This window comes from Rattus rattus, chromosome 11 (genome assembly GCF_011064425.1).
Source record: "Rattus rattus isolate New Zealand chromosome 11, Rrattus_CSIRO_v1, whole genome shotgun sequence".
Taxonomy (NCBI): domain Eukaryota; kingdom Metazoa; phylum Chordata; class Mammalia; order Rodentia; family Muridae; genus Rattus; species Rattus rattus.
The window spans coordinates 42,552,719-42,580,144 of record NC_046164.1 but is presented as its reverse complement, the minus strand read 5'-3'; the positions used below and the strand labels follow the sequence as shown (position 1 = coordinate 42,580,144).

At 50.3% G+C, this 27,426-nt stretch overlaps 1 protein-coding gene across 1 annotated transcript; it reads left to right on the top strand.

Annotated features, from left to right (window-relative positions):
* Positions 1-475: 475 nt before the first annotated feature.
* LOC116912804 (achaete-scute homolog 2) lies at positions 476-3,084 on the top strand. Its single transcript, XM_032916970.1, has 2 exons — positions 476-1,832; positions 2,099-3,084. The coding sequence occupies exons 1-2, from the start codon at positions 1,823-1,825 to the stop codon at positions 2,869-2,871; spliced, it is 783 nt and encodes a 260-aa protein (XP_032772861.1). The 5' UTR covers positions 476-1,822; the 3' UTR covers positions 2,872-3,084.
* The last annotated feature ends 24,342 nt before the right edge of the window (positions 3,085-27,426 follow it).

The window sequence follows — 27,426 nt, the reverse complement described above, 5'->3', positions numbered from 1 at the left end:
ACATAGTGAATTACGAGCTAGCCTAAGCTGCAGGAGACCCTCCCACCACCACCACCACCACCCCTAAATGGAGAGAAAGTACAAAAAAAAAAAAAAAAAAACCTTAGGGAAAGGCAGGGAAGCAGTGGGCTCTGAACAGGGAGGGTCTGCGGATCAAGCCTCCTCAAGGCGCCAGGATACAAACTTTTTGCATTTCTTTTGTATGTGTGTATGCATGCTCATGTGTGTAAGGATAGGCACAGCAGTGTGTATGGGGGTCAGAGGATGTCTTGGATGAGGGTCCTTCCCTTCCAGCCTGTTTGAGATAGAATCTGTTGTTCATTTTTGCAGTCCTGGGGCTAGCTAGCCTGGGAGTTTGAAGGGATTCTCTTGTTCCCTTCTTCCCCTCTTGAGTTTATATGGGTTCTGAGGATTTGAACTCAGGTCCTCACACTTGCAGAGCAAGTACTTTACTAAGAACCTCCCCAGACCAACTGCTTCCTTACATTTCTATTTGGATTGCTCCAAATGGCAGAGAAGTGACTTGACTCATCCAAGGGCTCTTAGCAGACACCCAGGAAGTTTCGACTCACAGCCCACTTCCCACAGCAAGGTGGTCAAAACGCTAGTTTAGGAAGATACAGTCTCGAAGAATCCTGGAGAGTCACCGAGCCAGCAGGCAGCCCCACACTGGCAGTAAAGGCTCCATAGCAGGGTGAAAGCAGAAAGAAGTGCTGGTTTTGGTAGCCCTCCCCCAGTCATATACTTACAAGGAAAGTAACTCCAGGTTACTGCCCGCTGGATCGACCACTTGAACCCTAGTGGTCGTGCTGGGCTCATGAGCGTCTAGTCATTTGAAGGGAAAAATGGGCTTGCTATGGCCTTGAGGGCACAGTTCTGGGACAGTGGGACAAAACTGAGACTTTTCCAAGGTTAGTGCATGTCTCTTCCCCTTTAACCCTCCCTCTACCGGCCTCAGGGGAAGGATGGGACTGAGAGGCCTGCTGGAATCCTAAGAAGTGTTACTGAACAAAAAGCCTGGGAACTGAATAGAACTAGTCTGGATGGATTCAGGAGGCACCATCAGGAAAAGAGACCCAGACTTGGAGAGCTGGCTGTAAAGTGCAGATAGATGACAGCGTGAGAAAGGAGGGGGCAGAGGGGGCTTGATTGTATTCTCTCAGGTCAGGGCACCTGGTCCTGGAGATCCTTAAAACCAGAGGCGGGGGGGTGTGCATGAGGGACTATATGGGTAAAGGTGCCAGGAACATGAAATTTCCCATTATAGGTGAGGACCACTCTCAAGCTCTCCTCACTTGAAAGGGGGCACAGGTATGCTCCTCAATGTGTGGACACACGGGTCCTGGAGGAGGAGCAGGGTGGGGCGGAGTGGGCGTGGAGCCTTGTGCGAGACACTCCCCCATCTTTGGAGCCACGCGCCAGGCGTACGCTTCCTTCTGCCCCAGCATAGGACCGCGCCAATTGTCATTGGCCAAACGGGTGATCCCAGATTGGCTGAGACCCCGGCTCCCGCCTCCTCCGCCAGGGGGGAGGGACATGGGTGCAGGTTTGTGGCTCGTGCAACCCTAGGGGGTCGCGCACTTCTACCTCTTTGGCCACCGCAAAGCCTAGTCCGTTCTTCACCCGGCTGCAAGCGCTAGGTGTACGGAGACCTGGCAGCTCTTGGGGCTTAAGGACAGAGCACCAGAGCCGGTGGAGGTTCCTGTGGAGTACATTCGGACCCTCTCACAGCCCCCGAGAGTGCGGGACGTGCGGAGCGCAGTTCGGGATCTGCACTCGAGGACTTGTCGAGGACGCATTAAGCTAAGCATCTGCTCGGAGCATGGAATCGCGTCAGTAGGCCATGAACTGCACCCGGGAAGGGTGGGGGTGGAAGCGCGCGCGGTGTCAGCTTTGCAGAATGTGAACGCTAAGGGGAGGGTGAAGCGTGGCGGGAGGGCGAGGCGAAGGAAGGGCGTGAGAAAGGAGGCGGTGGCGGGCGGCGGAGAGTTATCTATACTTTTAAAAAGGAGCCGCTTGAGCCGCGTAAAGGGAGACCTGGGGAGCGCCTGACCGCACGCGCGGGACACGAGCGTACCACGCTTCCCTACTCTTTCAGACTTTAACTGGTACGGGGTCCCAAGGCTCCAGAAGGCTAGCGACGCGTGCCCTAGGGAATCCTGCAGCAGTGCCCTGCCTGAGGCCGGTGAAGGTGCGAACGTCCACTTCCCACCGCACCCGGTTCCTCGCGAGCACTTTTCCTGTGGCGCACCGAAACCCGTGGCGGGGGCCCCGGCGCTGAATGCAAGCTTGATGGACGGCGGCGCGCTGCCCAGACTCGTGCCCACCTCGTCTGGAGTCGCTGGAGCCTGCACTGCTCGGCGGAGACCCCCGTCCCCGGAACTGCTTCGCTGCAGCCGACGGCGGCGATCCGGAGCAACCGAGGCCAGCAGCAGCTCGGCGGCCGTGGCACGCCGCAATGAGCGTGAGCGCAACCGCGTAAAGCTGGTAAACTTGGGCTTCCAGGCGCTGCGGCAGCACGTGCCGCACGGCGGCGCCAACAAGAAGCTGAGTAAGGTGGAGACGCTGCGCTCCGCGGTAGAGTACATCCGTGCGCTGCAGCGGCTGCTAGCAGAGCACGACGCGGTGCGTGCTGCGCTCTCTGGGGGTCTATTAACACCCGCTACTCGGCCGTCCGATGTGTGCACGCAGCCCTCCGCCTCCCCTGCCAGCGCGTCTCTGTCCTGCACCTCTACATCCCCAGACCGCCTAGGCTGCTCCGAGCCTACCTCTCCGCGCTCCGCCTACTCGTCGGAGGACAGCAGCTGCGAGGGAGAGATTTACCCGATGGGGCAGATGTTTGACTTTTCCAATTGGTTAGGGGGCTACTGAGCACCCCACACTCCTAAGGTAAGTTCCAGGGTGGTGGGGAGGAGAGGCGGTAAGGGAGACACGTGGTGGGCGGGCCTGGCACTTAGCGCCACGGGGACCCAGTGCAGCCGGGGCTCAGCCAGGGCGATCACTTGCATTTAGCGCACGCTTCATTTTTCCTCAACCTTTTTCAAGCCTGAGCAAGACCGGCGTTTGTTTGTCCGGGATTGCAAAACTTCCTCTCCGAGCTCTGCTGTGGGTGGGGGAGGGGGCGGCCGGGGGAGGGGAGCGGCCTCAGGGCCGGGCCGGCGAGGTCCCAGTGCTGTCAGAGCCCGGCCGAGTCGGGTGCTGGAGGCGGGGTGAGTTTGCATTGCAAATCGCGTCCTGGGCCGGGGTGCGGAGTGAGTCTGCTGGAGCGGGCCCCTGAGTCACTGCGGGCCGGCCCTGAGCGTGCGCCCCGCCCCCGTCGGCGCCTCCGAGCGGAGCGGATCGCGGCACCCGGGGGCTGAGACTCCAAAACTAACCAAACAAATGAAACTGCCTTGGGAGGTGGGGCGGAGTCCGCACTCATTTAACACCTTTTTATCTTCCTCACAGCTGCGTCCCTGGGTGTCCCCTGGTGGACCTACCTGCGTTTCTTGCCCAGGAAACCTAGGCCCATGCCTTACCCATGCTGTCTAGTGCAGCCTGACCAAATGCCAAGTACTGACCTCTGCTCGGCCTCCACGCCGCGGAATGACATCTTCCATCTCCCAATCCTTGCCGAACCAGGACTTGGAAATTTCTCAGGAGAAAGAATTTTACAGTGACAGTCTGCTTTTTATCAATTAACTTGAACTACTGGAGGACTCTGCTGAAAATATGAAGAATTATTTTTATACAAGGGATCCTTAAGCTTGGAGCACAATAAAGATGACCTCTGTCTCTCACCCCCACTGTCTAGAACTTTCCAACCTGGCCAAAGTGTGGACCGGTCGGGCCCTGAGGGCAAGATGCCTGGCTGCACCCTTCTTCCTCTTCCGAAGCCTATCCTGACGCTGATGTTTGGCCAGTATGGGAACCCTGCTATTGCAAAGTGTACTATTCTATAAAAGTTGTTTTTCATTGGTGTTTGCAGTGCCTTCTACCTGTCTCACCCTCTTGTGTCACCCTTGTTCCCCAGGTGCAGTCTAGGCAGGGGCAGATATCACTGGCTGAGACTTCTCTGAGACCTACATTGCATGGGTGCCTTCTCTAGCCATCTCCCCACAGATGCAGGAGCAATTCAGACACCTTGGAGGGCAAAAGCGCTTTCCTGCAGATGTCTGCGAGTCAGTATCCGCCCTCCAGGATGGCTCTCCTCTGGGAAGGATCTGTGTGAGAGGGGCAAGGGTAGGGTGCTAGGCTGAAGGTAGATCTCTGGATTAGGGCATCTCCAGGCCCGGGTCTCTCTTCCTTACCACCTAGTTGGCCCTTGGCAAATTGCCTTATTTGCAAGTGGTATTGAGCCTAAACCTACCTTCTAGGTTTTGGACAACCTGCCCATGCGCTTGCAGCCAACATGTGCTGGGCTCCCGTGCTGACTGCTAGCGTCAGTGACCATAGTGAGGCCCTGCAGATAGATCTCTACTTTTAAGATTCTCTACTGAGCAGGGAAGACCTGGAAGCTTCCTCAGCACTCCCCACCCATGTTCCTTAGCCCAGGGAGCCAACCTGTGATTGCTAAGATATTACCTCGCTCCACCTTTGACCCCCCGAGTCTCCAAAGCTTTGAAGTCTCCTGTGTCCAAAGCTCCCTTTTATTGCAGGGGTTTGGGAGGGCTAAGGGGATCCCCAGTGGTTTTAGGGTGCTTCAGGCATCCCTTCAGAAGGGAGTGGTTGGGGCACAGCCGTTGGAGCCATGGGAATCAGGAAGTGCCATGCAATGGAGCAGATGTCTCCCATTTACCTGTGGCAGCTATACAGAAGGCAGTATACAAGAAGATCATCTGTCTCATGATAGCTGGGTTCCTTCCCTACAGGGCCCCAGAACCCAAAGCCAGGGTCAAAGATGAGTCTGCCACTTCAGTCAAGGTTGTCAGCTTCTCTGATGAAGATCAGACTCAGCTGGGGTCAGCCCAACCACAGCTTAGTGCCACAAAACTGAGTGGACCTGTCTTAGAAGACAACATGGGGGCATGGCAAGGCCATTGAGGGAAGGCCACTCTCTCTCTTCCCAGGAGCCTGTTGGCCAGCCCAGTGTGTTCACTGAACCAGGCGACCTGAATTGTCTCTGATTTCTTTCCTGCATCTCCAAGTGGCTTACGGGAGGTGGGGTTGCTGGGCGTGAGCTTCCTTGTGTCCATAAATTCCCGTGGTATCCCGATGGTGTGCCCCTGTTGTATTATGGGATATCTCTGAAGTCTTCATGAAGCAACTTTTTGAACACTTAGGAGACTGAGACAGGAGGATTGTTTAGGAGTTTCAGGCTAGTCCAAGCTCAAAGGGGGCAGGGGTGAGGATGGGGGGGGGGGAGGAAGGCAGATGGCTCAGTAGGTGAAAGTTCTTGCTGTGCAAGTATAAGGACCTGCGTTTAAAAGCTTCAGAACCCACGTAAAGGTTGGATATACAGCACGTCTGTAATCCCAGTGCTCCTATGGAAAGAAGGGAGGCAAAGGCAGGGAATTCAGGAAGTGTGCGGAGCCAGCCAGGCTGGCACGCACAGCAGAAAAACAGCAAGAGCCTCCTGAGGTGGGAAGGGAGGAGCAGCACTTGATGCTGTCCTCTGACCTTCACACACAGTAGGTGCATACACAACACAGGCACAGAGAAACTCTTCTGCTTCGTGAACTGAGGGTGTATTGGTGTGTCAGACAGAAACTCCAACCTTGGGGAACTTGCCTTCTGCTGGAGATGAGCCTATTGGCGAGAGGTACCAGCTCACGGGCAATCAAGTGAAAAGAAACTGCTTAAGCCCAGAGCCGGGTTATGGCTTAAGGAGGCTTCGGCAACTCCACCCTGCCCCTCCCTCCACGTGGTTTTGAAGCATCTCCAGACGATGGTTTCCTTGCCTAAGGAAACGCAGTCCTTTTATCACCACAGCGATGAAAGTGCAGCTTGCCAGCCAGTGGCACCATTCTTTCTCTGACATATAGAACCAGGGTCCACCCTGTGTCTAAACACCAAACTTGCTAGATAGATCTCTTAAGCCTCTTGGAAGCAGTTTGTCCCAGGTATCCTGTTTGGAGCACCTCATCCTGTGTTTCCTGCAGATGGTAGCCTGAGGGACGAGAGGAAGCTCTTTGGCAGTGTACTATCCTGTGTTTTTATCCTGCTTCAAGACGCGAGGTGTAATCACCATATAGTTTCTTATTCAAACTTATCCTAATGGGGCCACTGTAGAGCAGAAGAGCTGTTTACAAGCAGCCAGACAACAGGTGAGTCACTGGGCAGCGAGCCTTGGCTGCTGCTCCTCTGCTCAGAAAGTCCCTTTAGCTGTTAATACCTATCCACACTGATTAAAGTGCTCGAAGCCACAGAACTTGACTGTGTCAAATAAGTGAGATTCTTACGCCGGATTCTCATCTCTTCACTGAATAGTGAGAAAGGTGGCCCTGGAGCTGTTCAGGAGAGGACAGCTCCCAACATTTGGCCTTCTGGATGAACAAGCCTAGGCAGAGTCCCTCCTGGACAAGACCCCTCATAGCCCAGGGCCCCTGACTTGCCCCAGGCTCTGCTGGCGTTGGGGTGGGGAGCAGCAGAGCTCTGCTGGAAGGAGAGACACCTATTCCAGGCAGGTGATCTGAGTCAGTCTAGGAAATGGAGGCAGGAATAGCCTCGTGAGCTCTCAGCCATGGGACAGGGTGGAGCACTGCCTCGAATGGAGACAATTCACACAATCATACTCAGTGTGCCTGGCATGGTAAGTGAGGAGGTGGAAGGCAATCAAATGACCTGGGCTCAGGGAGCTTTGGGGACACTCTTTTGCTTGTGATCGGTAAATGTTCTTTCTTGTCTCTTAATCCTAGAGACACCAGGGGAGCGCGAGAGTACTCTCCTGGGAAGATTTCTATAGACTCTGACTCAAAAATCACATTCTCTCAAGTGTGTCTCTTCTTCACGTGTGTGTGTGTGTGTGTGTGTGTGTGTGTGTGTGTGGGTGGGTGTGGGTGTGTGTGTGTCAGGGAAGGGGAAGAAATTGTGTGTGTGTGTGTGTGTGTGTGTGTGTGTGTGTGTGTGTGTGTGTGTGTCTATGGGAAGGGAAGAAATAGTCATTGACACACAAGGACCCCAAAATAGGTCAGAGAAGTTGCCAAGTTTGAATATCCTATGAATTCAGGTCTCCAGCCACACATCTCGGGACCTTCATTGGCACCACCCTCTGCATCAGGAATGAGGTATACCACATGCTACGTGCAGCACAGACATCCCACCGGGAAGACCAATCTCAGGTGGAAGCCATCTTCCGGACAGATAATGTGTCCTGTGTATAGGGGGGGTCTAGAGAGCATGCACTGGGTCCCAGGCTGCAGCAGAAGTCTGGAATTGCATCCATTTCTCTCAATTTCTCAGAGCCAACTATCTATACAGTCAGCGCTGGCCTCATGGGGTAGCCTCCTGTCCTCTGATGCCCTGGGGGTTCAGCTGAGTTTCTAGACAAGTCTGCCAATCAAGGCCATGTTGCTCAAGGTGTCTTTCATTCCTGGGCAACACCATTGAAGACACAATACTCCCAGATACTGTCTTCCCAAAGGAGTCCAGGCAGCCCTGGGACCCCAGCTATCAATCAGCCTTTGGAATCCCAGAACCCTGAGCTCTACAGAGACACAGAAACAACCCTCGTGCTGAAATATGCAAGATGTCCAGGGCAGGCTGAGGAATGTCTGAGGCACAGAGCAAAGCAAGGGGAGTTTCAGGAGGTACCTGTCCATCATCCTTTTTGGGTTTTGACCAACCTTCTCCTGCCATGTGTCCCTACCATGATGTGTGGGCCCAAAATGTGAGAGACAAGAGACAACATTAAAACCTTTGAAACAGAGAGCCAAAATAAATATTGTTTACTCACAGACTGATAATCTCAAGTGCTTTATATTGTAGTGACAGGAAGCTGGCTGAGGCGCACTTTTTTACTCTAGAAGGGCAAAGGAATAGCGATAAAGGATTTAAAATGCAAAGCTTCTTCTTCTTCTTCAGTGCCTTCTGTCCTGCACTAATTTAATGCTTTGTGGGGAAAGAAACAATTTAATGGCGGTTGGTTCTTTGTATCCAAGGGCTCTCCAACTGTAGTCTGAAAATGTTTGCGTGTGCATGCATGCATAAGCACAGTACATATGCGTGCGGCGTGCGTGCGTGCGTGTAAATGTGTGTGTGTGTGTGTGTGTGTGTGTGTGTGTGTGTGTGTGTGTGTGTGTGTAGGTCAGAGGCTGATGTTGGGTGCCTTCAATTATTCCACACTTAGTTTTGGAGACAGGGTCTCACTAGGCTCAAGCTCATTTAGTAGGTTATATTGGCTGCCCAGAAGGCCTCAGGGCTTCTCCAGCGCTGGAATTACAGCCAAATGCCACCATTCCTGGGTTTTTATATGGGTGCAGGGGTCAAACTCATGTCTTCATGCTTTTTGCAGTGCTTGAATGTTTGAGCTATCTTTCCAGCCCATTGAAAATATTTTTGAGATGTTGTTGGGTGTGGCGTGCAAACCTTCAATTTTCAGCACTCCAAGGCAGAGGCAAACAAGTCTCTGACCTCTGGAGGTCAGCTTAATTTACAGAGCTAGTTCCAGGACTACCAGGGCTACGCAGAAGAAGAAAAAAAGAAAATTAACCCATCTCTAAAAAACAAAATACAACAAAAAACAAAATGTTTTGAGAAACAATTTTACCCGTGGTAAACATGTGGGGACTTTCCCTTGTCACATACAGTGTTCTGTTGTAGTGGTGTTGTCAGTCTGGGGAGGATTAAAGCACAGGAGCAATATGTAGGTTCTGTAACACACGACAGGGTTCTTTCCATAGAGGAGTTTTGAGCACCCCTTTTTGGTATCTCCGAGGTGGTAGTTTCCCCAAACCAGTCACCCTCAAATATAAAAGGCCAACCAGAGTAAATGACATGGATGTTGTTGCGGTCTGTCTTTCTGTTGTACAATACCAGTTAGACATGCAAATGGCAGCACATTTTAGCTCACATGATACAGAAACTCTGACAGGACATAGTTCCAAAATTACCCCAGAGATACTTCATGGCCAAAGTCCAGTGGTTTCATAGTGTGCCAGCACTGTCCACCCTTGCTTACTGGTGAGAAAGAGGACAGGACAGGCTTGGTGGCATATCCCTTAAAACCCAGCATTGGGGGTGGCAGAAGCAGGCAGGTCTCTATGAATTTAAGGTCAGCCTGATCTACACAGTAAGTTCCAGGTCAAACAAGGCTTCACAGTAAGACTGTGTCTCAAACAACAGCCACAACAAAGAGCGGCTGGGGATGATCCTACTCCCCTGTCAACATCTTCAGCATAAGTGGTTGTCTGTTTGACGGAGGAAGTCTCCCTGCTAGAGACAGACGTTGTCTCCTATCGCTCAGCCCTTCATGCTTACTTTGTCTCTTTCCTGCCTTTGAAGCCAAGTTCTGGTTTGAATGGAAAATGTGGTCCCTGGACACCTATCTTGCTCATCTGTGGATTTAACTAGGAGACTTGATCTGGTGGGGATGGTGGCAAGGCTGGACATGAACAGAGTACAATGTCTCCTTACTGAACAAGTACACTCCAGACCCTCCCGGCCTTCACCCATCCACCAGGTTCAAAGGTAAGAGTAGCAAGAATTTCAAGATAGGGATACTGTGGGGCCCATGGGGCTATAGAGGTCTCACATCTAGGGAGCTGGTCCTCAAGCCACCCACAGAACTTCCATTTGAAGAGGTCCCACATATCACTTTGCTTTCTGCCCCTTTTGACATCATAGCCCCTTGCAGATGGTGACACCCAGGCGTGGCCAGCAGCAGAAGGGCTGTGACAGGAATCACTTTGTCAACAGGGTCCTGTTACTCTTCCACCTTCCCTTTTCATAAGATTAGTGACCTTCAGAGACCTGGGGACCACAGCAGCAGCTGTGTCCAGAAGCACAGGCCTCATTACAGGGCGAGCAAACTCTAGTGTAGAATGAGGCTGAAGGGACCTGAGTTAGGGCTGTCTAGGAGCATAGGTAAGGGCTTTAGGGCAGGAAGGGCCCTGGAGGCTTCACAGCACAGGTAGGCCTTTGGGCGGGTGCGTGTCATCAGCCTCTGTTCTCTTAAAAGAAGGGCCTGTTCTGATGAGTTGGTTGGTTTGGGTTGGCTCTGAGCTCTGGGGGGTCTGGAGAATGGCTTGTCTGTTCTGGAGCCTACAGGAGACAGAGACAGGAAGAAAGGAAGCAGAAGCTGATTGTAGGGGGTCTAGGCTGTGAGGACAGGTGACTAATGGGGATGGAGGCTGCTGCCAGGGAGAAGACACTGCACAATGATGTGGAAAGCTCTAATCTCCCCAGGGGTGCGGGCACATCCTCCAGGCCTCTTTGAGGGGTCTTACCCTACCCAGAAGCCACAGGTATCCTGAGAAGGCCTCCAAGTGAGCAGGCCACATCTCCTTTGCCTGCCTGAGGCAGGGACTTCTACTGTTTTCTGCTTACAAGAGGACTGGTCTGCCAGTTAGAAGAGGTTGGACCCTGCTCAGGCCTCTAGACACTCCAAGCCTTCCAATCATCTGAGAAAAGACCCACATCCTGAGCCTGGGGACAAGAGGCAGGTGTCTGGGGCTCAGGAATGACTCCCTAAAAAGACTGACTGGAGGGGTGACTCTATTTTGACCACCAGGCCCTGCTTCATCTCAGATCTTGCCCTTGTTGGCTCCTGGCCCTATTGCTCTGGCCTTTTACTTCCCTGGCTCTAAGTTGGTTAGTGGAGTGAGGTGATTGGCCAGAGGCCTAAATGCAGAGAACCCCATCTCCTGCCTCCTGCACTCGGTGCTCAGCAGGACCCCTGCTGAGATTATGAGCTCCAGCTCCCCTCCACCCTTTCCATTTTACGTGTTGGAATAGTCAATGGAGCTCTGAGCTGCCAGGTGCCTAGGTAGTTTCCAGATGTGCGGTCCTAGCCACCGGAGGGCAGGGACCACCTGTCACTCTGACGGAGTGACTTTGCCCAAGGCCACTCAGCAATCGGAAGCAGGATAGGATATGCTTGCCAGCCCCAGTCTCTACCCGCGCTGTCCCAGCCCTCCCAGGCACTTACAATCCATTGCAGTAGGTCAGGGAGGGTTATGGGCTTCCACCTGGGTGCTGCTTGCCTGTAAAGCTGGCCCATTTACTAATGCCGGAGGGGGCACATTTGCAGAGCAGCAGAAGGACCCAGGAACAAGACAGCTGCAGAGGCAGAGGTGAGTCAGCTAGGTCTGGGTCCGGAGACAGTACCTTAGCATCTCCTAAGGGATATTTCTCTGAGGCTAGAAGTCCAAGGTAGAGGAGTTACAAGGTGTTAAATGGCAGATGGCGTCTTCTCTTGCGTCTTTATGTGATCACTGTCTACGTGCCTGTGTCCTGATCCTTTTTACAGGGAACCCAGGTCCTATGGAGCGAGGCCACCCTAGTGACCTCCTTTTAACTTACCCCTCTAAAAGACTAGTACTCTGGATGACTGGGTGGTTGTGGCTTCAGCTGACAAGAGAGTGTAGAGGGAACAGTGTAACCCCCAAGAGAGAGGAAGGGTGGGTCCTCCTATATAGATGCATCCGAGGCTACACCTCTCCTTCACTGCTAGCCTACCCTGGAGAAGCGGGTCCTTCTTTGGGCAAGTCTGGTAGATGGTAACTAGTCTAGAACTGAAGACAGAGATAAGAGACATCTGCATTTCCTTTTCTTTTTTCTTTTTTTTTTTCTTTCTTTCTTTTTTTTTTTTTTCCGGAGCTGGGGACCGAACCCAGGGCCTTACGCTTGCTAGGCAAGAGCTCTACCACTGAGCTAAATCCCCAACCTGACATCTGCATTTCCATGTGGCCATGGGAGAGACATCTCTCCTGAGACTAGGTTGTCTATGACTGGACCAGAGAGGAAAAGCTACCGGCTAAGACCCCAGCCTGGCAAAATGGAGCCTAGGAGGGTGGGATGGACTCCCTCTTCCTCCAGGGGTTGCATGGCTGAGAGGGTACCTTTCTACCTGGGACGTTATGTGACAGTGGCTCCAAACAGACTGAGGAGCACACAGTACCCCGGGTCCCGCTATGGGAGCTTGAGAGCTAATAAGACAGGGATGCTGGCTTCCTACACCTGTTGGTTGATTACAGTTTTCCCCCTAGCTTGTCCCTTGGGCCTGTTCCTCTAAGTGATGTGGCCCAAGGTGCTGATTGTGCTGTGATATTATCTGGGAGGTGGGGGCAGCCCTAGGCTCCTAATTACCCTGCCTTCCTTGCACCTGGTGCTTACCTGGGAGTCCCGGGCTTAGTCCCGTTCCCCCAGAGCCTGGCTGCATTGATAAACATGCAAATCTCCAAATGAACGCAATTAATACCCAAATGAGAGCCAGGGAGCAGCCTCGGAGTGGTAGAGGCTGGCCTGGGCTGTATCTTGGAGTATCAAATATTTGTCTCTTATTTGAATGCATTTTGTAGGCTTGCAGGTGGGGCCTTCAACTCAGACAACAGGTGTCTATAGGCTAGGTTTGGGGAGATCTGTGCTGGATTTTATATATCCAATTACACCCTCTGGGACCCACAGTCTAGCTCCTCCCTAACTACCTCCCATCGTTTCCATATGCCGGCTACTCTGTAAGCCACACCCTCCTGCAAGGTGGGCACAGAAAGTAGAGACCCACTTGTCAGACAGTAGGACTGAGGCTTGAGAGTAGATGGCTTTGTGTAAAAATGTAGCTGTGGAGGGTTGAGTGAGCATACATAATTTCTGGGGTTATTTCTTTTCTTCTTCTACTTCTTCTACTTCTACTACTACTACTTCTTCTTCCTCCTCCTCCTCCTCCTCCTCCTCCTCCCTCCTCCTCCTCTTCTTCTTTCTTCTTCCTTCTCCTCTTCTTCTTCTTCTTCTTCCTCCTTCTTCTTCTTTTTCTTCTTCTTCTTCTTCTTTGATGTTGCTGTTGTTGAAGCACTTTATTGAGAGGCTTGGGGGAAAGGATGTAGAAACCCATGCTGTCTGCTGTCCTGCACAGAGCACACCTTAGAGATATCCCCGGGGCTAAGACCCTGGGATTATTTCTTATCCCAGTCTGGAGCCAGAACTCTATGGGAGAGACTACAGCAGTCAGGCAGGCAGACAGCTTTCTCAGGACTGGATGTATGTGACCCAGACCCCTGGGAGCACAACACATGTGTCTGATGGCTCTCCAGTTCTTCCTCCTATTTTGAGCCCAATCTGTGTATAGCTAGTCTGACTTCCCCCTGGAGGTGATGGCCTTGACCATCTCTGGGACTTGGTTGGGATCCTGGTTACTTCTCTAGTCAATTTTTCTCTGGACACACTTAGAACTAGTAGGGTGCTTAGAGGACAGTCTTCAGAGCAGAGAGCTTCTTTCTCAGTTTACTCTGCTGGGGTGCCAGACTTGACATGTTTCCTGCTTTACTCTCAGCCTGTGCCCATTGTACAGATGTGGAGGCTGAGTCTTGGTTGTCTTCCCCAGGATCACTCTGGTTGTCACCTTCTTCCTCTTGAATACCAATGTGATTTCTGTAGCTGGCCTGTGGCTGGTAGAAGTAAGTTCCTAGGATTGGGCAAGAGCAGTGGTTCCCGACCTTCCTAGTGCTGCAACACTTTAACACAGTTCCTCATGTTGTGGTGATCTCCAACCACAAAATTATTTTTATTGCTACTTCATAACTATAATTTCGCTACTGTTATGAATCATAATGTAAATACCTATTTTCTGATGGTCTTAGGCAACCCCTGTGAAAGGGTCATATGACTCCCAAAGGGGTCTCAAGCTACAGGTTGAGAAGCACGGCTGTAGAGGCTAGGAAACGTCGTGGGTTCCCTACAGCCTAGGGTTAAGGGGTGGATGGGTGCTGGGGTCATCTTGGCATTTTCCTGACAGTCACCTCTCCTTTGTTCTATGTCTCCAGCTTGTCCCCAGTTTCACCCTGGCAGGGCCATCTTGTAATGATGCAACTTTGCAGTCCACCTTGTTGAGGGCTCCTCCTCCCAGCCTTCCTAGAGACGCCCTTCCACTCCACCCCAGCCCCTGGGATGTACTCTGTAGAGAGAGGTAGAGAAGAGAGGTTAGGTGGGTGTGGGTGTGGGCGCACCTCTCCACACATCCAAAAGACAGGGTCTGGTCGGGCCCTGCTTACTCCTCACCTGCCTGTCTTTTCATTCCTCCTTCTTTAATGTGCTTACCCTGCCTTCCTTCTGGGGATACCGGGTGCTGGGGGAGAGGCAGATAGAGCTTTGGTCACTTGTGCAGCTAGGCAGGAGGAATCCTGCCCAGGCTATGGCCTAGAGGCTATGGTCAGCTTGGGCCTGGGGCTGAAGAAGGTCTAGTAGAAGGAGAGCCAGTGGAATGGAGAGGAGCAAGTTTCAGTCTTGTGCCAAATGTCCTGTCCCTAGCCATCTGCATCCACCCTGCAGTTGAGGTCAGGGTTAATGGAGCCGGGCCGCCCTACCTAAAGCCATTACATTTCATTCTGGCTGCCCTTCTGGTGTAAAAAAGGAGGGGGACACTAGAGGGTTCCGTAGGGGTTATGAAGACTGGAGATTGGGTTGGACTGAGGCATGATCCTTGGGCTTAGTCTAGGGGACGCCCAAGACACATGACAACCCGTTTGGGCTCCCAAACTTCGAAGCAAGGGCCTCTTTGGGGACAGTGTTACATCCCCCATGAGTGCCCTCAGTAAGCTGTCCCAGGGACACAAGCCTGCCACTCCCATTACTCCTCTTCCAGGGTACTCTGGATCTGTAAGTCTTGGGGAGGCCAGGGAATGGCTGACATTATTCATTTTTTGGTGTCCTTCTGAGCAGGAGACTTGTGTGCACACTAATGAATTCTTCATTCATCCACGTTTGAACAATCCCTCAGTCACCACACCCAATCCTTCCAGAGCCACAGGCTTCCCTGAGACTTGGCCCCATTCCTGCCGTGTCCTGATATCTGTTATCTGAGATCTCTTCTTGAACTTCACATGAACAAAGCACACACATGAACCTTCAAGCCATTGCTTTGGTCTCTGAGAATGGCCACTGGTGACCTCGTGAAGTTCTACCCTCTTCCCTGCTACTGACAGTGGTCCTTGGTTCAAGTGTTATAGACAATGATGTCAAGCCTTTCTTGGGCTAGTGTAAATTAACCCAGTCTTTCCTGATGTGTTCTATGTTGGCACCCAGAAGGGATAAAGTTAGACTGATATCTTGAGTTTCTCCCAAGGATGGCCACTGAGGGCCCCTGAGCAGAGCTGTTACTGGGCCTGCCTTCTATCTGAGATATTGAGGCATTGAGGTGTTGGCCAGAAAGTATGATTTGAGAAACACTGGCCAATGGATGGGCTCCATTTTGGCTCTTATCACCCAGCCTTGGCTGCTGGTAAGACCTGTGGTGGGAACTGGCCTATGTTGTTGGCTTTTCACTACAGCCTGGAATCAGGCATCTGGTTGAGGTGCCTCATTCCTAACGGTCAAAGAGGTCTTTCCTGCTTGATTAACCTCTGAGGCAGATTCACTTGCATAGTGGTACTAGGCTGTGGTGCAAAGGTGGGGAGTTCAAGGCTAGTTTGGGCAACCAACTAGCCTTTTTTCAACCAACCAACCAACCAACCAACCAACCAACCAACCAGCAAACCAACATCAGACAGACAAACCAACCACCTTAATAGATCTTCTGTTTTAAAAGAAGAGGCCTGGTCATTTATTCTCTAGAGCTTTGATGACTGGAGTAGGTTGGGATACACAGACTAGCAGGGCACCACCACCCCCACACACACATCCACCATGCTGGCTCTGAACTGGGATATTGGGGACCACTGGCCTTTCTAAAGTTCCTATGAGCCCTCATGAGTTGTTAATAACCTATTATCTAGGTTCCAGAGCTCAGCCAAGGACAACCTGGAGACAGGGCACATCCAGAGTAGACATAGGGTGCCTGCAGGTGGCATATAGAATTTGAGCAGCTGGTGATGACAAGGGAGGCTAGTTGGCCTGCCTCGGGCATGTCCAGTTGCCCCAGAGGAAACTTGGAATGATACAGAGCTGACAGGCAGAGTCGGGGAGGTCCGGGGGTTCAGCTGGTTTAGGGACTTAAGAGCAGGTGGGTCTGGTGGACTTAGGATCAGCAAGACAGACCAGGGAGATGACAGGCAGTAGGCAGCAGGTCTGGACACAGGGTGGCAGCCAGGCCCAGCACCATCTATAAGACCTGGCTTCCCCTTCCCCTGTGGTGGCAGCCACCCCACCCCCAAGCAGCACCAGGCTGGTTCAGGTTGAACCTGTTCTGGGCAGGGCCGCCACTGGGGGTGGATTCCAGCTTCTGTTTCTGCTCTGCTTCATCTGAAGCTGGAAACGCCTGGCCCAGCCCTGGCCACTCAAGCCCAGCCCTCAGCCCCAGGGCTCTGCTCACAAGACACCAGGCAGCCAAGTGCTGCCCCTCCCTTCACACGTGCAGGGGAATGGCACAGCCACAAAGACCCCGTGTTGGTGCACCACACACCTATGCACAGGCAGAGACACACCAACACACACATATCCACATACCCAGATACATGCAGAGATATCCTGAAGCAAACATATGTACATGTACACACCCAGATACACCCAGACACTTAAACAACACACACCCAGAGACTTGTCAGGCATCACAAAACACATATGCTCAGATATATGCAGAGACACTTCAAAACACATACATACACACACTCAAATACATGCAGACACCCCAAACACACACCTACGTTCACACATCCAGGTACATGCTAGGCACTCCAAAATACACCAGATACATGAGAGGCTAGTCTGGGAAACTAACTAGCCTTCTTTCAACCAACCATCCAACCAACCAGCCAACATCAGACAGTCAAACCATCCATCTTAACAGATCTTCCACTTTTAAAAGAGGTAGGTCAACTGGCCTCCCCTGTCATCACCAGCTGAAACACACACACACACACACACACACACACACACACACACACACACACACACACACAGAGAGAGAGAGAGAGAGAGAGAGAGAGAGAGAGAAACAGAGACAGAGAGACAGAGAGAGAGGGGAGTATTCATGCTGAGATGCTCCAAACATACATATACACACACATCCAGTGTGGTGGTTTGAATAAGAGTGGTCCCCACAGGCCCATATGTTTGAATGCTGTGACCCCAGTTGGTGGAACCGTTTGGGAAGGACTAGGAGGTGTGGCCTTGGAGGGGGTGTGTCACTGGAGGTCTCAAAACCCCACACCATTCCCACTTAGCTCTTTCTGCCATGTTCTTTTTTTTTTAATTAATTTATTTTTATTTTATGTACATTGGAGTTTTGCCTGGATGCGTAAGGGAGTCAGATCCCCTGGAACAGGAGTTACAGACAGTTGTGAGCTGCCATGTAGGTGCTGGGAATTGAACTTAGGTTTTCTAGAAGATCATCCAGTGCTCTTAACAGCTGAACCATCTCTTCAGCCCTGTCTGCCTTGTTCTTATAGATTAAGATGTGAGCTCTCATTTCAGTGCCATGCCTGTCTGCTACCATACTTCTCACATGATGGTCATGGATTCTAACTCTATGATATCCTAAGTCATAAATTAAACACTTCCTTTTATAAGTTGACTTGGTCATGGTGTTTTATCACAGCAATTTAGACACCCAGATAAATGCAGACACCGCAACAACACACACACACACACACACACACACACACACACACACACACACACACACACACACACACACACCCACACACACACACACACACACACACACACACACACACACACACACACACACACACACACACAGACACACACACACACACACACACACACACACACACACACATACACACAGACACACACACACACACACACACACATACACAGACAGACACACACACACACACATACCTGCAACAGTCATGAAACAAGTTGGAATGTATCCCTCGGCAGCATAGGTACAGGCATGGGTGGCTCCAGCTGATTACGACGTTCACCATGTTTGTTCCCTATTCCTCCTGATTGTCTTTACCCCTTTCACTCACAAGTGCCCATTCGGATGTCCGTTACTCCTGACACCCCATGAAGCAGAGACAGCTCCATCACACAAATTGACCTATGTCTTGTATGGCATCCTGCATGGTGGCACTGATACCCCCCAAAACCCGCCCCTTCCCATCTCCTCTCCATCTGTCCAGATGGGGTTGGATGAAAGGACAAGATTTTAGATCAATGGAACAGATCAGATCCCAGGGGTAGACCTTATACACACGCCCAGTTGAGCTTGGGCAAGATGCAAAAGCAACTGGATGGGGAAGGATGGTATACGTCTAGAGCTGCTGGTGCTAGCTGCCATCATTTGCTTTAATGTCAGCCTCAATAGAAGCCTATAGGCAGCTGAGGAACAAGCTCACCTCTTCAACATCTGATGAAGTAGAATGCTGTTGCAGCCATTACTCTACCATACATTTCTTCTTTGGTGGGATGTTTGTTTGAGCCCTTTCTAATTTGTTGTTGCTGTTGTTGTTGTTGTTGTTATTGTGGGTGTGCATGATGTGTATGGGTGTGCGTGCTTGTGTGTGGTGGTCAGAGTGTAACTCTGTAGAGTTGGTTCTCTCTTACCACCTTTACATGGATTCCAGGAATCAAACTCAGGTGGCTAGGCTTGTGCAAAACTATCTTTACTGGCTGAGCCATCTCAATGGTTGCTTTGCAGGTGTGTGTGTGTGTGTGTGTGTGTGTGTGTGTGTGTGTGTGCGCCCTTACTTCCTGTTTCTGAATGTGCGAGCCAGAGGATCATCTCAGGTATCTTTCCACAGATATTATCCACCATTAAAACTTATTTTCTGGGCTGGGGAGATGGCTCACTAGGGAAAGCCCTTGCCCTGGAGTTCAGATCCCCATAACCCATGTTGGCAGATAGGCGGAGACAGGGCCAGCTGGCCAGGTAGCTAACCAGCAAGGTCTGGGTTTAAGTGAAAACCCAGACATCACAGAAGTTACCAACATCAACCTCTGGTGCAGCCCTCCCCACAGGTGCCACAGACATATACAACACTACGTAATACGCCAACCAAGTTATTTTATTTTTGAAGTTTAATTTTATTTTATGTATATGGGTGTTTTGCCTGCAGTGTATATATCTGCACTGCGTGCATTGTTTGCAGTGATCACAGTAACTAGAAGGCCTCAGATGCCTTGGAACTGTACTTACAGCCGGTTGTGGGCTGCTGGGAACTGACGTGAGTTCTCTGCAAGAGCAGCCAATGCTCTCCGTGGGTTTTGTTTGTTTGTTTAATTTTGGTTCTGTGTTTTTGAGACAGGATCTCTTTGTATAGCCCTGGCTGTCCTGGAACTCACTATGTAGACTAGGCTGGCCTTGAACTTACAGACATCTGCCTGCCTCCATCTTTTGAGTTCTGGGGTTAAAGGACTGGACCTCCATGCTCAGCAGCAGCTAAAGCTCTTAACTCTGAGACATCTCTGGAGTACAACTAATTTAAACTTATCCCAAAGTAGCTTACAAATAAATGAGACTTGGACTATGGTTATTTAATTTGGCTTTGACAATTACCCCAATCTACTTTTCTGACTGCTGGCCTGGATACTTCCACAGAGGCATACCCCTAAACACTCGCTGTTTCTCTTGGCCATGCACTCATGGTCCATCTCCCCTCATGGCAGCTTCTTCCTCTCCTCTTGTTCTTCCTCCTTCTCCTCCTGGTCTCTCTTTTCTCCTTTAGCTTCTCCACGTCCAGCCAGGTAACTCCAAACCCACCTACCTCTAATCCCTACAGTAATTGGCTGTAGCCAATTTTATTTAACTAATAGTTTTAAATCAAGGAACAAGGTTTGTTCAACAGAAGCTTATAAACATCAGAATTCTCTTGTAGGCTTAGACCTTCAGGCACAGAATTCAGCGTGGGGGCACATCCCCGCAGCTCCGTGATGCTGGCTTTCTGTTGCTGTTTTCAGAGTTCTCCTGTATGGCAGCTGGAGCCCTTGGACCAGCTGTGTGCGTTGCAAACACTTTCTTCCCGACTGCATTCTTCTTAGCATTGCCACCTACATTTTAAATGTAGCAAAATCCAGCACATAAAGTTTTTCTTTTATGGGTTGTGTATAGGTGTTCTGGGTGGGAAGCCTTTGCTAGCCTAGTGGTTCTCAGCTCTGGGCTGCTGCTTCTCCAGTAGATGCTTGGCAGTGTCTGGAGAACTTCGTGGTTGTTACATTTATATATCCACACGCACAGAGCAAAACAACCCCATAGCAGAGAGACGTGAATGAGTCTCTAAAAGGCAAGGTGGAGGATGGGAACTTATAACTACCCTAAAGCTAATGGGATGCAAGTGTCTTTGAGTCACCTATACATTCGTAGATAATCCTTCATCCACCTTCACAGCATCCCTGGTTCCCATTCCTGTAAGTCATCCGAGCTGGTCAGTTTTATTTTACTTTCAACTTGATACAAGCTAGGGTTATCTGGGGAGAGAGAATCTCCACCGAGAAAACTCTCCCAGCAGACTGGCCTGTAGGCAAGTCTGTGGTGCATTTTCTTGGTTAATGATTGATGTGGGAGAATCCCATTCATGTGGATGGTGGCACCTCTGTGCAGTCAGCCCCAGGTTCTATAAGGAAGCAGGCTGAGCAAGCCATGAGGAGCAAGCCAGTGAGCAGCACCCCTTTATGGCCTGGGCTCCAGTTCCTGCCTCCAGGTTCCTGCCTTGAGTTCCTGTCCTGATTTCTCTCCAAGATTGACCACAAGCTTTAAGATGAAATAAACCCTTTTCTTCTCAAGCTGCTTTCGGGCATGATATTTATCAAGCAACAGAAAGCAAACTAGGGAAATAAATTTGCTGACTTGCTAGACTAGACTTGGGGGTCTGTTGTTGGTGCCCTATCTAGGGTAAATGGACATCTGTTTGTGCCTCGCAGGCAAAGTCTCACAAAAACATTCTTTTCTATCTTCTCACTTTGGCATCTTGCCCAGACTCAACTGACCATATTTACAGGGGTCTACCTCTGGGATCTGCCCTCTGATCAATAGTTCTATCTGACCATCTGGTCTAAGCGTTAAGGAAAGTCAAGTGGTATGGGATCCCTAGTGAGGGCTGAGCTGGGTCCTTCGCTTTCTGAGTTGTCTTTACTATCAACAGCTCATGGTTCTCTCTCTCTCTCTCTCTCTTTCTCTCTCTCTCTCTCACACACACACACACACACACACACAAAATTATATTTGGGAGTATTTTGATCATCTTGAGAAGAACTGGTATCTTAAAACTGAACCACCCACGGAGGTTGTCTGTCTTATACTGACCATTATTTGATTTCTATCATCAATGGTTTCTAATATTTTTTCCTTTTTCCACTTGTGTGTGTGTGAGAGAGTGTTTGCATGTATGTATACATGTGTTTGTGCATGTTTGCACATGTGTGCATTTGTGTGTACAAGTGCATGTGCGTGCGCACATGGGTATGCTTGTATGTGCATGTGTGTTTGAATATTGTGTATGTGTGCATTTGGTGGCCTGATGCTGCTATGGCAACTCATCCTCCACTGCTTCTCCACTTTAGTCATCAAGATAGGTTCTGTCAATCAAACCCAGAGCCCACCCAGCCTTACTCTGGAGATGTCCTGCCTCTGCCTTCCAAATCTGGTAGACTACCATGTGGGTCCTGAGGACCAGGACTGTGGCCCTCACCCTTGAGTGGCAAGTACTTTAATCATGGAGCCATTTCCTCAGCCCCAGGGTTTTATAATTTTAATCTTTATAGATGCTACATGTTTTGCTATAACTATTTTGCTACTGTAAGTTGAGCTTTTGGGAAAATGAGTTCTAATAGCTCATTACAGATGTTTGAGAACACAGTTCAGTTCTCGACATTAATACACAGTTTCCTGATGGGTTTTTGTTCGTTTGTTTGTTTGTTTGTTTGTGGTGGTGGGGGCTACTTAACATCCATAATATCCATGCCACTGTGAATAGAGATAACTTTATGTCTCCCCTTAAAATATGTATGCTTTAAAAAATATTACACTTGCTGAGCCTTCCAATGAAAAATGTCGAGTCGGTGTGACAAAAGAGAAACCCTATGCCTTCCCTAATCATGAGGAGAGCACTACTGTGGTCCTTCACCATTTAACATGCTATCTTCCTTTTGAGATCCTAGTTATTATTTTCAGTGCTAGGGGATGAACCCAAGGGTCTTGTACATGCTAAACAAGTATGCCACCTGTCACTGACCATAATCACAGTTCTTTTCCCACTTGAGAAAATATTCTTCTTCTCTCTCTCTCTCTCTCTCTCTCTCTCTCTCTCTCTCTCTCTCTCTCTGTGTGTGTGTGTGTGTGTGTGTGTGTGTGTGTGTCTGTGTGTGTCTGTGTGTGTCTGTGTGCTTGCAAGCTTGTGCAAAGGTCTGAGGAGGACACTGGGTCCTCATCGCTCTATCTTGTTCTCTTGAGGGTTTTTTACTGAACCTGGCTAGGCCTGGCTGATCTTCCCCTCTATCCCACTCTAAACACTGGGGCTACAGGCATACAGAGCCACACTTGGCTTTTTAGGTGGGTACCAGGAATCTGAACTCAGGCTCTCACATTTGTGTAGCACGTTCTCTCACCCACTGAGCAGCTCCCAGATCTCCTTCTATGCATCCCCTCCCTCTCCCCACCTTTTTCGAAGCAGAGTCTCGCTATGTAGACCAGGCTGGCAAAGAATTTATAGAGATGAACCTGCCTCTGCCTCCTGAGTGCTCAGAGCTCCCAGTCCCAGCCTTTTCCTGTCTTTGCTGTTCAGCCCAGCATTGCCACTGACCCATCTTCTTGGTGGCTGACATTTTCACTGTACCAGGTCATTGAGGAGCCCACAGCGGCCTCTCATCTCCTTGTCCAGTTTTCCTTTGAATTTCCTGGTTGCTCCCATCTCCTTGGGGAAGCTGTCTGCCTTTGTACCCTGGGCTCCTTTCCCACCTTGTGTTATGATCACTATGGCTATTTAAGTGTCAGTGTGTGTCACACCTGATCTCGATGCTCCGATTGCTTTCTCTGGCCAGTTATCTGCATACATGTGGCGTGTATATGCATGCTATGCCGGCATGTTTGACTGCAGCATATAATCTATCTGTACACACATAGACCTGGGCGTATGTGTGTGTAGGCTGTGTTTTTGTAGGCTGTGTTTTTGTTGAAATGGGGAATTTTGTGAGGGTGGAACTAAGCAGCTGGGAACAGCCAGGGCTTCTTCAGTGTTTTCACTCTGGTACCAAACTAGGATGCCTGTCTATAGCTGTCATCGTAGCAGGGCGGTCAGTAAGTCTCTGACTGCTTGGGGTTTGCTGTGGAGCTGTTTGCTGCCAAGGTCTTCCTTCAGCTGTGAGTGACACCTCAGAGAAGTTTCTCTACACAACTTCCCAACGTCACAGGCCATGCATGTGATGCTTGTGGGGTTGAGGCTTGTCAGTGCAGGAGGGGGGGACGCTGTTCTCTTTTTATGGCTGTCCCTATACTTCCATGTCCCGTGGACCCAGCCTTCTCAGAATTCCTCCTCCCCTCCAGCTGTGGTTCTGGCTTGCACAGCTTACTCCTCACCGTGGGTTTGTGGGTTTCTATGATCCCCCACATTTGTTGTTCTTCGCTGGCACCCTGAGCTGGATGGTCTTCTTCCTCTCCCACAGGGAGAGCCTTCTCTCTGCAGTAGCAAGCAGCTTTTCTCCCAGGAGCAAATAAACTGAGTCTGCACCCTGGGCAGTGTGTTAGTCACCTTTCTGTGATTTTGCTCCAACAAAATACTTGAGAAAAACAACTGAAAAGAGAAAAGGTTTGACTAGTGATTTCAGTCTCCCAGTAAGGTAGGGGCTGGCTGCATTCTTTCTGGGTCTGTGGGAAGATAACCCGGTGGCAGAAGGGTGTGGCAGAGCCGACTTGCTCTTGTCAAGGTGGTGGGGAAGCAGGAAGCAGAGTGTGAGGACCTGGCTGAGGCTAAGTATACCCTTTAAAGTCACACTTCCCAGTGACCTACTTCCCCGTCCAGGCCCCTCCCACTAAGAACCCAGCCAGCTGAGAGTTCATCAGTGGGTTCACTGTTGACTTTAGTGAACTAATGAGCCAAGCATCTCTCATCAGTAGTGTCATTAGCTTGGGATCAAGTCTGTAACCCCTAGGTCTTTGTGGGGGGAAAGCCCCATATTTAATTGAAAAGCTATGGACACTTGATGTCTCCTGGGAGAAGGAGAGTCAGATATATATATACACACACATACATACATACATACATACATACATACATACATACATACATACACATTCATATATATCAGACTGGAGTCAAAGTGTTATTTTTAAAGAAAAACAAAAACAAAAACAGACAGGTATGGTGGCACATGCCTTTAATCCCAATACTTGGAAACTAGAGGCAGGCATATTTCTGTGAGTCAGAGGCAGGTCTGGCCTACATAGAAAGTTCCAAAACAGCCATGGCTACATAGAGAGACAGGAAGCTGATGGGTGTGGGTTGGGAAGGTGGGGTGGATCTGAGGAATTAGGGGGAGACTTGGGAAGGTGAATATAATCAAAATGCGTTGGATGAGCTTCTCAAAGAATTAGTATGAATATTTTAAAGTAGCTATAGTCCAGGGTTGCCTGGCTCTGGATACCAGTGGGTCCCGGACGTCAAGCAGCAGGGCAAGGGGGATGCGAGGCCACAACAGTCAGGCAGCTGATCAACTAAGTCCAGAGAGCTGCAGGGTGTGGCCTGATTTCTGACAGAGAGAGGGGGTGGGGAGGGGAGAAGGGAAGAAGGGAGGGAGGGAAGGAGAGACAGAGAGGTCTTTAGAGGATCTATAACCTGACACATAGTGTGGGGGATCCCAGGATACCCACTAATCCCCTTTGTAAGCCTCCAAAGATATGCATGGATTCTCTTCGTGGGTGGTGGCAGGTATCACTTCACTCCAAATTGAAGCAAACCTAAGCTGCTTAGGTTTTTGTCAGCTTGACACAAGCTAGAGTCATCTGGGAAGAAGGAACCTCAACTGAGAAAATGATCCCCCCACCTTTTTTTTTCTGTAGGTGAGTCCATGGTGCATTTTCTTGGCTAGTGAATTATGTGGAAGAGCCCAGCTCACTGTGGGTGGTGCCTCCTCTGGACAAGTGGTCCTGGGGTGTGGAAAAAAGCTGGCTGGGCAAGAGGTAAGGAGCAAGCCCTGGGGAACAAGCCAGGAAGCAGTGTTCTTCTGTGGCCTCTGCTTCAGTGCCTGCCTTGAGTTACTGCCCTGACTTCCTTTCCAGATAGACTGTAGAGTGAAATAAACCCTTTCCTCTCCAAGTTGCTTTGAGCCAGCGTTTTATCACTGCAACTGATCCAGAAAGGGAGTGGTGTAAGATCCAGGAAGATGGGGGGAAGTTAGAGGGCTCAGAAGCAGCAAATAGCTGACTAGAGGAGGCTCCTCCATGGAGCTACCTACAAACTGGGCAGGGAGCTCCAGCAGCACAGATTTTGTTAGTCATCACCCATGCTGAGCCGGGCTTTTCAGTGATGATGTACCTGCCTTTGAGTTCCCCGTGTTCCTGTGTGTAACTGCAATAAACTTAAAGGCTGAACTAGACTCCTGAGGAATCCTTTTGCTGGCCTGTGATCGGTGGCCTTTCTGGGTGAGTAGATGTTTGTTCACACCTCTTCCCCCAGGAAAGCTCACAGGAGTTCACACCCCAGGGACTCTCTGTCATCTTGGTAGCCATTTGACCTTCACAGATGTAAAGCTGGTATAGCTGAATTCTGTGGATGCTCTGCCTTCCTCACCTGCCTTGGGTTCTCTTGTGTTGACATTCTCTTTCTTTCTTTTCTTTCTTTTCTTTTTTTTTTTTTTTTATTAACTTGAATATTTCAGTTGCTGTTATTCCCTTCCCTTCCGGGCAAACATTTCAGCTCTGGGTGGATTCCCCCATTGGCCTGTCTAGCTCAAGTCTTTGAGGACCCAGGGGCTGTTTCCACTGGTGCTCTTAAGGATATTCATTGTGTCTGGGGGGGGAGAGGAGCAGTGGCTTCCTGGCTTCTGCTTAGGTTGGTGATGGGGTTGGAGTGGCTTTTTTCTCTGAGTCCCTATTCTCAGTTCAGTGGTTTTTGTGCTGATATTCTCATGGCAGTTGCTGCTCCCTTCCCTTCAATTTCAGCTCTGGTGGATTGGCCTGTGAGCTCAACTTTGACTGTTTCGAGGAGAGTTGTGTGTCTGGGGGTGGGAGAGGAGCATTTGGCTTCTGCTTAGGTTGGTGATGGGGTTGGAGTGGCTTTCTGAGTCCCTATGGCAGCTGCAGTGGCTTCTGCTGCTTCCAGGGATCCTCACAAGCTTGAAGTTTAGTTCTTGCTATCATCATAAACAATCATTGCCTTCTGTGTGAGGAGAAGGGAGGCAGGGACAGGGCTCCAGGGACCAAATGCTGGCCCGATTTCTTAAGATGTTTCCCTAACACTGAGGTGCTGGATCTGCCTAAGGGTTGGGTCAGGTTCTCTGTGACTCATTGTCCTGGTCCTCCCCTGGGTCCTTTCTTAGGTCTGTCTCTGTGAACCTAGGTCTGGGATTGTTTGATCACGGTTCATTCTAGCAGTTGAAGCAGCCTAGGATATCCATGAAGTTACTTGAGGCATTTCTAGGATCTAGAATGGAGGTGGGGCAGGTCAGGCTGCTTTTCAGTGTTTTCCAGACCCCAGAGGAGATTAGGACCTACCACATGGGTTGGTTTGGACCCCTGCGGTCTGGCTTTGTCTCCATCTCTCTTCTCCACCAGCCTCCTAATGCTCTGGAAGATATAGTGCTCCAGGGAGAAGACAGTTCCATGAGGAGCAGAGCATCATAGGGCCTTCCTGGGAAGGCTCGTGTACCCCTTTCGTCATGGAAACTTCATCATAGTAGCAGACAAATGTAGATTGTTGTCATTACACAGGGAGGTACAGGATAGAATGAGGCCTCTCATTGGACAAGTAGGAAGGATGAGTGGGAGAAAAGTTTAAGAAGGAGTGAGGGGGACAGAAGAGGAAGGAGCCGGGAGAACATGGCAGTGGATGTTAAGATTCTTCTCTGTGCATAGATACAGTTGTTATGACTATTTTTAAGGGACGGATGTGTACAGGATTTTGTGCTGTCTAGATGGGCAAATTATATCTTATCAATTGGATCAGAGGTTATTGTGTGGTGTGTTCTTTCCTGTGGAGACTTAATTGAGTCCACAGTAAGAGAGCCACGAGATAGGCAGTCTCTGTATGAAACTGGCATGGTAGTGGCCCACCAAAGGAGCTGTGAGTGAGGACAGGGTGGCTTGACAGGCTGTGTGCTGGAACGACTCTTGGACTGCCTGGGTCAGAGAGTACTTGGGAGCAGCGTGGAGCTGCTGAGATAAATTAGCACTAGTTACAGTGGCCCACCAGTGCCAGAACTAGCAACGAGAGAGCAACCGCCAGGGTACGAGCAGGAACCGGT